A 12,689-nucleotide genomic window follows, 5' to 3' on the forward strand; every position below is an offset into this window, starting at 1 on the left:
AGAATGTATGACATGAAGGTCTAGCACCACTAGGGGGCACTAGAGATCAACTCCTCAAGATGTAGCAAAGCGCTTGCAACTATTGGCCTTTTGTTCATATTCTGACAGACAGAAAATATCCTGAGGCCATAATATTTTTAGAATGGGGGGTTGAGAAGGTGGAGTGTCTTTGATGTGCGGCTAGCCTGCATATTAGCTTCAAGCAGCCCATTATGGAACTCAATAAAAACAAACAGAAACCCGTGGAAGATTTCAGCAACCTCATGTCACCCCTCTCACACGAGGGGAAGTCAATTTCCTGTCAGCTGAAAATAAAACACTATTTTTTCTTGAGCAAAACCGCATTATAAATGACACATACACAAAGTTAGGAGCTATTACAGACTCCTTCATCTTGGAGAGTTATCTAGATCAGCAAACCTGAAGACATATTTACATTTTCCAGATTCAATTACATAGCACTATCATTTGCTTACACCAGCTAAGAGTAACGGACTGCAGATGTAAAGTCAATTACGTCTTTTTGGAACGTGAACTGCTAAACAAGGTTATGTAGCGTTTAAGGTATCATGGGGTGTAACCGAGTAGCTTTGCTTTACAGATTGACTGAAGAAAACCGCTAACACCAAAACATTCGTAAGTATGAATGCACGAAATGATCAAATCTGTACCTTGAATGCAACATAAGTCTTTGTATGAAAGTATCAGGCAAACGCGTAAACGCAAACGATGTATGCTAATGCTAAAGCTAACAGGGAAGTATAAGAACACTAACTCTGCACCCGAAATCGAATACTTCCCTCCTATATAGTATGCGAAAAACAGTACGCCAACAGAGTAGTATGTCAAAATGCGTAGTATTCGAAAAACAGTAGGTGAAAAGTCCTACTACTTACGGCGAGATTCTGAAGTACGCATTCGATGGACACTTTACTATCCCGTAAGACCACGGGAAAGGATTTATAAATGGAGGTGAAGCGACGCAACTGACGCTGGTAGGTCACATGATAATGACAACATGGCGGATCTACACGTTCGGATTACATTCATACTACACACATATAGAACAGTCGCGAAGTAAGGTCAAATTCAAATGTAGTACCTACGTAGTACGCAATTTCGGACGTACCGTAAATCTTGTGTGTGTAGCATCCCTCAGCTTTGAGCTTTCTGCTATCAATGTATTAGCGTTGTCGCTCATAGCCAAGCTGTTCAACACCACAACCATTTGGTCTTCTCCAACCCAAGGAAACATCTTACTTCAAGTCCAGTCTCAGGCTGAATTACCACTACTTTCCCTCCATTTAGACATTCTGCTCACACAGGAACTTAGTGCTAATCTCGGGTGAAACGAAAACAGGCCTTAAAAACATACGCTGACCCTTCCCCATTCATCCTAGCACTGTTTAGCGTTAAACCCAGTTGACATGCCAAACATTAGCTGCTTTTGGAGAGCTGCGGTTAGGCGTGGTGCAGGATGGCGAGCCCACACTGAGAAGCTGGGGGCAGGGAACACTGCAATTCTAACGTTCTCATTCAATTTCCTGCGATGTTTCCACAAACCGCTGTTTCTGCTGAGGAACTGCCCACGCCGCTGCTTAAACTAATACTCAGATTAGCGTGACATTTAGTAAAGGGCAGCGCATTAACACGCTGCATGGACTTAAGCATTCATCTCATGGTAATGAGGCATTACTGCTAGTTAAGAGCCTCCTTCGCTCTCCTCCCTAGTGCATATATCAGACTCTCCATCCCTCCCCTCACCCACACCTTCCGTCAAGGCAGGATCACATTGCAGAGATAAGTGTCCTTCACTCTTCATTGGCTCTCAGTCACTCTTCATCTCTCTAGGGTCTGATCTGTCTTCTTTCCCACCACCCAGAACCTCCCATTCCCTCTCACCTTTTTCATTTTCTTCTTCATAGTTCCTTGTTTTTCCTGTCAGGGATCTCTTCTCTCGCTGAAGTTCAGCAGGGACAAGGTGTAAGAAGAGCTGAGTGGGAATCTTGCAAGTTTTCCCTTCTGATCTTTGCCCCACAGAGTCTTTATGACCCAGTTCCACATTTGAAGTCAAGCACCCGCAGAGAGCCACTGAACCAGACTAGGCTCAGGAATGCTCCAACCACAGCCTCAAAACTGCAGCTTCCATGGTGGGAAAACCAAAACAAGGGAGCTGCCCAAACGCTGCACCCACGTCCAAGCATTGTGGCGTTGGACGGGTTACAAATTGAGCAGCTGGCTCTTCAGGGGCTCTGTTAGCTCTGGTTCCACATTGTTAGCACTAACTATGACCTCAGGGGCGTGTTTGCCAGACCGGGGTGTGCCGTGCAGTGCCATGGCCAAATCAGCTAAATTAAGATATGATTTCTCTCCTTGCACTTCCTCTCCTCTATGTGAACCTCGATCTTTACCCCAAGACAATGGGGTACGGACATGCCAAAGCCACACATCATAATGTCACTTGGGGAAAAACAAGATAATTAGAGGGTGAGCATGGATCTATGATTAACTGAGGGTGCCATGATACATCTTGGATTTTGTAAGGTCTAATGGTCTACAAAAAGCCTAGCATCAAAATTTATTCAAAGGGTTAGTTCACCCAAAAATGAAAATTCTATCATTAATTACTCATCCTCATGTCGTTCCACACCCGTAAGACTTTCGTTCATCTTCAGAACACAAATAAAGGTATTTTTAATGAAATCCGAGAGCTTTCTGTCGCTCCACTGACCACTACGTAACTACCACTTTCAAGGTCCAGGAAGGTGGTAAAGACATCGTTGAAGTAATCCATGTGACCTGTAATCTCCAACGCGTTCACAACGCGTGGTGCTCTCGTGAACGTGCTTTGGAGATTAATATTTTGCAAAAGCATTCGCGTCGCTTCATAAAATTGAGGTTAAACCACTGGATTCACATGGATTACTTTTATTATGATGTCTTTACTGCTTTTTTTGGGCTTTAAAATGGTAGTTGCGTAGGCTGTCAATGGAGGGACAGAAAGCTCTCAGATTTCATTAAAAAGACCTTCATTTGTGTTCTGAAGATGAACGAAAGTCTTACGGATGTGAAATGACATGAGGGTGATTAAGTAATTCAAGTGCACAATGGAGACCTAGTCTAGCTGTTAGTACATGTGCTATGACACATTAAGCCAGAGATGACCAGTCCTGCTCCTGGAGAGCCAGTATCCTGCAGAATTTAGCTCCAACCCCAATCAAATACACCTGAACCTGCTAATCAAGGACTTCAATCATACTAGAAAATTCAAGGCAGGTGTATTGGGGCAACTTGGAGCTAAACTTTGTAAGATGTTGGCCCTCAAGGAGCAAGTCCCTGTTGAAAAAAACAGCATATGCTGGTTAGGTATGTTTTGAAGCATGGAAGCTTGGTTTGAGCTGGTTGGTCCTAAGCTGGTCCTGAGCTGGAGTTAGTTGCTTAGGACCAGCACTTGACCAGCTTAAACCAGCTCATTACCAGCTAAGGACCAGCATAAACCAGCTCAAACCAAGCTTCTGAAATATACTGTCCGGGATATTTCAAGATGGTTGCAGAGTTAACCGACCTGCCTTAAAGGGCATCTAACAACTTAAAATCTGGATTGTGGATCAACTGTGGCAATGGCAAGGCTTTAAGAAAAGCCAAGTTGGAGTCATAATTTAGTGGTTAGCACTAATGCTCCTGACATTTTGAGCTATGATGTAGGTTCAGCCTGTGCCTCCTCTCTTTATTTTTCTCTAAATAAAATGTCAAAACAAACAAACAAACAAACAATGTGCAAGTGCTCTAAAAACACTGAGTTGATTCTGGTGTTTCTAGTTTTAATTGTACGCATCCTCAGTCTGCAAAGACAAGGAATCTGGCTGAAATGTTATTTTCCATGCTGAGACTCCCTCATACAGCAATCGATTCAGCCCTTGCTGCAGACAGAAGGGGAGAGTGGCCAGGATCCAGGCGCTGGATCAATACAAAGTCATCAAGCAGGTCGGCAGGGCCTGAGCACCCAGCTCACCGCTGTTCACGTATACTGCCTGCTAAAACAGCTGCCAGTCACAAATGTTCACACTGTACTTCTGCAGACGTAGATGAAAAAGATGCCGGAGACCCTGATTTATCCCATATACCCATTCTTAACAGACATAGACAAGGATGCAGATTTTTATCTAGAAATGCTTTGAAACTGTAGTCTGTCAATGTTTGTGTGTAGACTTGATTTAAAAGCTTGAATCTGGGCTCTTGAAACCCATTACAGAGCCTGTGCAAGCTTAATGACATCCGCAGTGACCCACCAGGCCGGAGTCAGGCACCATCTGCGCCAGACTCAACAAGCCAGTTGTCTGCTGAAAGGGCAGAAGGTGAGGGCTAAGAGCTCTGTGTTTATGGGGGCTCCAATGAGCATAGAAATCATGGCGGCTGCAGCACAGAAGCGTTCACATGGGAACCGGTCAGAGAAGCAAGCTCTCGCCTGAGGCGGATTCAAGCAGTCATGTAAACCTGGGGCTGCTATATGGTTTTATGATGTGCCATGAGCTTACAGGGATTAAACCTCCCTGAGAACAGGGAGCAAACGTTCCCACAAACAATTAAAAAAAACTATTCTGAATGAGAGCAGGGTGCCTCCTTTGAAACTCAATCATTTTTATAGAAGATGAATGAGTGTGTATGTTTGATGTATGGAAAATATTTAGAGTGGTACATGTCTGTTTAGATTATGGCGCAGCAAAAACGGCTAGCTGTATGGGTTTATTTATTGTGTAGAACAGAAGTGTGATTGTGTCTGCTACAAAACCTAGTGAGCTACACAGGCAGCTGCCTTCTAAGGGAAAATCATAACTGAAATGGAACTGACACTAGAGATTTTAACAATCTGCCATTAGCATGTTAATAGGCTAACAATGCAATACTCTAATAAACATATGTGTATACATAGTACATATTTTGGTTAAAACAGACCGTTTAAAATTAAAAATTGAAGTAAATTTTATTCAACATTCCCCTCAACACATCCATCATCTTGGAGTTTGGCAAAGTGCATTCTGGGATTGCCTTTTCTTCTGAAGATACATACAATGCTGTTAAGGATTTTCAAAATGAATAACATAATTATGCTACCTACTATGTAGAGTAGCATAACAAGAAAAAATGTGCAAAAATTGTACCATTGTTGATTTTCAGCCAGCTTTTTATTGTTTCAATTTTGGTAGTTTATGTAAAGAAACAATGTGTACTGTTTCTTTGTTACCTCCACTGAGATATATCATTTATTTGTCAACAAAAGTCAGTTGGATGACGCACAGTAAAACGTGAAAACTACAGATCGTACTATCCTGCAGTACCCTTAAAGGGACAACTTTGTACCTTATTTAGCCTTAAATGTGCTTATTAGTACTACTACTAAGGTACTACTATGAATCTTTTAAGTGTAAATAAAGTACAAAGTTGCCCATTTAAGGCAAAGCTGTAATCTTGAACATTAAGGTGTACCAATTTTTTATAAAGCATAAAGAAATAGAACAAAGAAGGAAATTCTAGGTCTAATTCTAGTTGAGAAATAGTCATTTTGAACTATTTGCAAATAATATTTGCACACATACTTTTATTTGTATGCCTAATATATCGAAAAAGTCTCGTCACACTCAGTTAGGAATTACATGAATCACGTAAATGCATATTTTCAATTCAAAACGGCCATATTTGAGAAAAAAGTCGAGTGGTTTGCATCACTGGATGTTACTGTCGTTCGTTTAATATTTCTATTGCAAAAAAGCTGACATGTACTAAATGTTTGTTTAAATCTTACCTCACTTTCTTTCAATGTTAAACTGATGCTTTGCACTGGAATTCATGCTCTGCTTCTGTAAACAGTAAACCCCACCTACTTTGATTTGATTGGCCATCTCAATAATTTTGACATTGACGAGCGCTGTTAGACCGCTGAGGCAGACCAGACTAAAAATGTAACTTTTAAACCTTTTTGTCATTCCAACAACATAGAGAATTTCAAATATTGGGGGGAGGTGACAATTTGTCCATTTTTAATTATTGGGGGGACTCATTGTCTATGATGGTTACGGCCCTGCTTTGAGGGTACTTCCCCTAAAAGTATTGTGCCCCTAAAGGTATATTTTATAAGAGTGTAGGATGCCTTAAAATATTGCCTACAGAGTGTGTGTGTGTGTGTGTGTGTGTGTACTGTATCCTCACCTGTACACTGTGGTTGGGGGGTACTTGGTAACATCATAGATCAAGCGAATGTGCCCCTGGTACAGCTCTAGGGCGAGTGGGTCATGGTCCTCTTTATACAACAGAATGCCATTGTCCTTATCTGTGGCCACCTATAAAGACAGAGAGGCAGGAAAATGGGAGAAACAGCAAAAGATCAGTGAAGGAGAACGGCAGGAAGACGTCTGAAGATTGAGGTGGAAGTGTAAAAGAAGGATGTACAAAACAATCAAGAGTGCGCGATAAGCACACTATTTCAACACAACATGCACACGGAGAGAGAAGCGCCGTAGGCCTGGCACTTAACTCCCTGTTTAGTCGAGGGCATTGAACGATACGCCCGCGAGCAAGCTGTGATAGAAAACAGCTCACGTTTATATATAAGCAGTAGGACGGGAGGACGAGAGGAAAGAAAAGAGCAGTTGATGGCTTATGGAGTGTGGAAGTCTCTCTACACATCAGCTGAGATCGAGTGGACTGCTTACACTCAGAGCCTGGAGGCATATGAGCAGTTAATGTGTCCCTGTATTCGGTTTCTGTCAGTGGATATGTCACAGGAGGACCAAGTCATTAACGCTGTTTAGCACAGTTTTACTAAGAACGCTGGAAATAAAAAAGCAACCTAATTTGATTGCTTTTCTATATTTACTGCTCCCAAGTGCCCGGCCTCTGCGTGTTGCCTTTTAGGGCCTGTTCACACTCAATCTGATGTGACTGAACAGAGGGAAAGTGTAACATATTCTGAAATATTTCACATCAAGTCCAAGGATGAAATAATGTCAGATTTGACTTAATGGAAAAGTCTAAAATATTTGCACAGTACATCGCAGTTTGTTGCGTATGGGGCTGCGTACTCGCAGACCAGTCAGGGTGCCCGAGCTGACCCCTGTCCACCGCCGAAAGCGGCAACAGTGGGCATGTGAGCATCAGAACTGGACTACGGAGCGATGGAGCTATCTTCCCATAGTGCATCTTGGTGCCATGTGTTCCCCAGGTAAGTGACGCACACATCTGACCAGGCCAGTTCTGATGCTCACATGACTTGATTTAGAAAGCAACATGAGTACTATTACTTAACTCACAAAGGCTACTCGATATGCAAATGTGCTTAGAAATACTGAAACTGAGAGATGCTGACATCCACGAGGAGATAAACATCAACTGAGCTCTTTTTAATTTCTCCTACTTTAATTAACATTAGCGTGCCCTCCCGACAGTGAGAAGACAGGCTCATTTGTAGCAGATCTAGCGGTTATGCAGTGCCCCTGATTGCAACGGATAACAGCCCAGCTCAACCTCTATTACCATAATATATGTCCTCAGGAGAGGAATTATTCACGCAGGTGGACAAGAGGTGATATTCGCATAATGTCAGAGAAGCCAAAGCTGGCTTAGACCATGCACTGCGGATAAAAAAAGAACTGGAATACGACAGAGAGGCAGATGTGAGTTTGGGTGATATGTTGACTGTCCTGAGGCTAGCGATATGTGAAGTATATATTACAGAAACTGATCTTGGACCTATTGTTAAGCATTACAGGAAGTGGTTACAGGTGTACCTGGAGGGATATGTGCATGGGTGGTCGGATCTTGGTGCCGGAGAGCTCTACGTAGGTGTCTTTGCCGAGGAAGTGAACCGTGACCATTTTATGGCACTTGATGCCGAAGAAGCCAGGTAGACAACGGCACATGGGCTCTCCCTCCACGACCAAACACTGGGCTCCGTTTTGACAGTCAGATTGATCACATGGACTCGTCTTTTGGAGCAATACCATTGGTGGAGGATTCTCACAGAACAACCCGCTAAGGAAAGAGAGAGGGAGAGATAAGGCATTTACACCAGTGTTGGGGGTAACGAATTACAAGTAATGTGAGTTATGTAATCAGATTACTTTTTTCAAGTAACTAGTAAAGTAACGCATTACTGTTGAATTTACGAGAAAATATCTGAGTTACTTTTTCAAATAAGTAATGCAAGTTACTTTGTTTTCCCATTTATTGACTGACACCTCTCCAAATTAAATATGTTAAATAACACAAATATACTTTATGTATTTAATCTCAATTTATTAAACAGTGTCTTTGCTGATCCAATTCAACCATACTAATAGGCAAAAATGACTTTATCACATTTGTGTTGATTTTTTCTCTTTTCTGAAGTAAGAGTGTTGAACTTTCTTCTCCTGAAAGGTTTGAGCTGCGGCATCTACTGTACGGGCGTGAATTTGCATTTCCTTCAGCCTGAGGCGTATTCATTTCACTTTTGGTGGTAAAGGGCCTTTACATTTGCCAAAAACAGCCACAAATATATATATTTTTTGTAATTAAAAAACAAAGCAAGACAATTAGTTACTTTTTTTAGGGAGTAACGCAATATTGTAATGCTTTACCTAAAAGTAACTTTGCCCAACACTGATTTACACTACTAATCAAAAGTATGTAATAATTAATATTTGTCTTTTTTAAGTCTTTTATGCTCACCAAGGCTTTTCTTATTTGATCAAAATACAGTAAAAACAGTAATAATGTGAAATAATTCTATTTTGAATATATTTAACAATGTAATTTATTCCTGTGATCAAAGCCATTACTCCAGTCTTCAGTGTCACATGATCCTTCAGAAATCATTATTGAATATTTTGAGCAATTTTTAAAGCACTTTTAAGTGAACTTTCTTTCTTTCTTAAATCTAATTCACCCAAGAGAAGAAGATGGTGTTAGAATATTGATAGAGTGTCAGGATGGGTGGTAAGCCAGATTAATGCTGGGCTCAAGACACCATCAGGCCCTTAATTAGTATCTGTGGTGGAGTGAGGGATGCTGGGGAGAGAGCTATTGTTCTGCCACACATGCACACACACATGCTGGTGTTATAATTAGGCATATGGATATTCATCTTCTGTGCATCTCAGATTTAATGATACACTATCATATAACAAAGCACCAACAGAAGCTTGGTGTGTGTATGTGTGTGTATGTTTGCACCATTTATCAAGACTTATAATGAACACAGGTGTGCACGTTTCCTAGTTATCAGAAAGGCATGTGTTTATGAATGTGTATCTTTCTCTCGTGCATGTAAGTTAGGGCCCGAGCACCGATGGTGTGAGGACCCTATTGTAATTGCTCAGTCAATTATTCTTCTTCTCTGAAATGAATCGCAGTTAAACCTAAACATGCTCGAAAACTCATGAAACTTTGCACACGCATCACAAGTGGTGAAAATTTACGTCTGATACGGGTTTCAGAATTAGGTGTGGCAAAATGGCTCGATAGCGCCACCTACAAAATTTCAATTAAGCGCCCTTCGCGCTACGTTTCACGTACAGGTATGAAATTCGGTACACACATGTAACAGCCCAGTATCTACAAAAAAGTCCCTGGGTGCAAAATCTGAAAACCCAACAGGAAGTGAGATATTTTGAATTTTCTCTGCAAAATTTTTGCAGTTTATGCCATTTCCAGACATTGTACTTTAAACTCCTCCTAGAGATTTTATCAGATCAACATCATATTTGGTCAGTCTAATCTAAAGGCCTTTGTGACATTAAATTGCATGTGTCCGTGGCGGCCTGACAAAATTCAATGTTCTGCCACGAAACAGGAAGTTGTTGTAACTCCAAACTTCACATGTTTGATAACAGTCCTGGCCTAAAGACAGCTACATGGCAATGTTCAGTAATAGTCAAAGCGCCACCTGTTGGCAGCAGGAAGTGTGGCACGTTGAAATGACATATTTCTCCTGTATTTACTCGCTTACATGCATGTCACCCACTATTCACTGTTTTCCTAAGGCCACCAGGTGGCGTTAAGCACGGGTGCGAGGGCCCTTTCATCGCTGCTTGCAGCTTTAATTATTATTATTCAAACAAAAAAAGTCAATAAGGGGAACCATAATGGTTCTCATCAGTTCTAAATCTGTCAGTTTTTTTGAATTCTCAGAACTTATTAGCAGTTATAATTAGCTTAACATACAGCAGACATCTATGATTGTTTTCTCTACTTGGTTGTCTCACCTGAAGCCCTCCCTGCACACACATGTGTATCCATTGATGGCGTCGACACACTCTGCCCCATGCTGGCATTTGTTCTCCAGACAGTCATTGTAATCCTGCTCACACTGCTGGCCAACATAACCTGGCAAACATTCACATCTGAAAAAGAAAACAATAACAACAGTTTAGATGCTAGAGATGACTAGAAAAAGAGGCACTAGGTGAGTTAAATACTCGGCAGTGATATTGACACTTCTGGCTACAACTGGCTGACCATTACAGGCAGCACAGGCAGGTCATGTTGTCTTTCTTCTGAAGTTCTGACCTATATTCTGCTCCATTTCCCAGAGGAGCTCACCAACTCACCTGTAGCCCTTACTGAGGGGAACACACTTGGAGTCGTGTTGGCAGGGGTCAAACCCAGGCAGACAGGGGTCAACCACCTCCTCACACAGATCACCTAAGAGACACACAAAGAAAAGGAACAAATCACTCTAACAGTTGCCCGGATTTTATCACATGCTGAAACACTCAGTTGTGTGGCTAAAGGAGCTCTTTGACTGAACATTCATGCGTGTCATGACCCTCCTCGAGGTGTTTTCGCCCCTCACACCATCTGCCAGCATTTAGACTGTGAGGCTTTTCTCCACCAGGCTCAACTGAAAACACATCTTTGTGTGATGGCAAAGTCTTTCTAAAGCACTCAGCTCAGCAGGGTCCAATCGAAGGCACTAAATCACTGCCAACCAGAACCGTCAATACATTCCCTGTTCTCGTCCACCTGCTGTAGGACGTCCAGCTTTGCAACAGGCTGCACTAGGTCTGATCCAAACTCCACATCCATGCACTCATTCACCCAGATTCCTAGCATTTCCTGTCCAGGACACTTGTGTTGGTGTTGCTAGCTGTATGGCACAGCAGCCGCTCAGAAACAGATGTACCCTCTCTGTGCTCCGGCCCTCGAGACAGGGTTTAGGTGGTCTGCTGCCAGGCCAATTTCCTCTAGACCCTTTCTGCAGCAACTGTGTGTGTTCTTCGGGGAATCAGTGCAGTCGGTGTCTGCAGTTCACACACGACTGCCTATGTTTCCTGCATGCACCACACAGGCTGAAATCTGGCAAACAGTTCAGGCTGCCGTAAGACTAGTACTGACTGACATCAATACAGACAATGGAGAAGGAATGAATGTTTAAAGCGGACATATCATGAAAATCTGACTTTTTGTGTGTTTAAGTGCTATAATCAAGTCCCCGGTGCATCTACCGACCCAGAAAACATGAAAAAGGACAACCCAGTAGCTCCCCTAGTGACTTAGGAAAGGGATCTTATTGTAATAGTACCACCCCTTAATCTGCACGTTTCTACCCATGGCTCCGCCCTTTTGTTTTCGCAAGCGACAACGGTGCACCAGTTCTAACGCCATGGCAAAAGTCAGAGTAAAGCATGCTACCTGTTCTGTCGTTGGCTGCACAGACGAGCACTGAACACTATTTAGAGTCTCGTTAGCTTGGATAGACTTCAAGTTGACCCTGGCAAGCTCGATTGCTAAAAAAAGAGCGTTTCTGTCAGAGCGATATTTTGGATAAAATATTAGACCATTCACAGCATTTGATAGCAATCATAAATGGTAGCCTGGCGAACAGTTATGCTATGTATAGTGGGCGTCCATACGGGTTTTGCGCAAAAGATTAACATGACGGCACATGCTAGTCGATGAGTTGAATCAACTCCACAGCAACTACATAAATTTATCCACTAACCATTCAGAAACGTCTAAAAGTTGTAACTTCTTCCTGAGTCTCTCCATCAGTGTCGACTCCGGTTTTAACAATGTAAGGCTGAACACCGTTACTGACAATCCTCATTTTGGCTGCGTGAGATTCTCCAGCTTTGTTGTTGTTGAGCAACCGAAGTGTGAGCTGTTAAAGCTCCGCCCTCTTCTGGAAAGGGGTCCGGGAGCAACAGCTCATTTGCATTTAAAGGGACACACACAAAAACGGCGTGTTTTTGCTCACACCCAAAGAGGGGCAAATTTGACAAGCTATAATAAATGATCTGATAAATGAGCTGATACTTCACAGACACATTCTGGGGACACCAGAGACGTATATTACATCTTGTGAAAAGAGGCCCCCTTTAAAACTCAGTTTAAGGCTGTGCCCTTTAAGCAGACTGCTGTGTGTGCCCTACAAGCTTATGGATGTGGCCAGGCTTGTACCGCAGCAAGTACACACACTCTCTTGTCTACACCAACTGTACCCGCTCCAAGGGAGGTGGCAAAGAGGAATGCCGTTATAATGAAAGGGCCCGTTAGGAGCAGTTGCACTTCCTATTTTGAGGAAGGAGAAGAGTGGAGGCCAGAAAAGAAGAGCGGTGGCACTGCTCAGCACTTGGCAGATCAGAAGTGGAAATGAACAGACAGTTTTAACAACAGCTGAACTCTAAATCCGCTGAGTCAGGACGTCTGTCAAG

General features: G+C 42.5%; 1 protein-coding gene across 1 annotated transcript in view; it reads right to left on the reverse strand.

Annotated features, from left to right (window-relative positions):
* Positions 1–12,689, reverse strand: part of slit3 (slit homolog 3 (Drosophila)) — a 200,548-nt gene that overhangs the window by 8,500 nt on the left and 179,359 nt on the right. Inside the window, 4 exon segments of the mRNA XM_051860278.1 lie at positions 6,205–6,335; positions 7,782–8,025; positions 10,239–10,376; positions 10,584–10,677. Coding sequence (XP_051716238.1) covers positions 6,205–6,335; positions 7,782–8,025; positions 10,239–10,376; positions 10,584–10,677 — 607 coding nt within the window.

The sequence above is a fragment of the Ctenopharyngodon idella genome, chromosome 14, assembly GCF_019924925.1.
Source record: "Ctenopharyngodon idella isolate HZGC_01 chromosome 14, HZGC01, whole genome shotgun sequence".
Taxonomy (NCBI): Eukaryota; Metazoa; Chordata; class Actinopteri; order Cypriniformes; family Xenocyprididae; genus Ctenopharyngodon; species Ctenopharyngodon idella.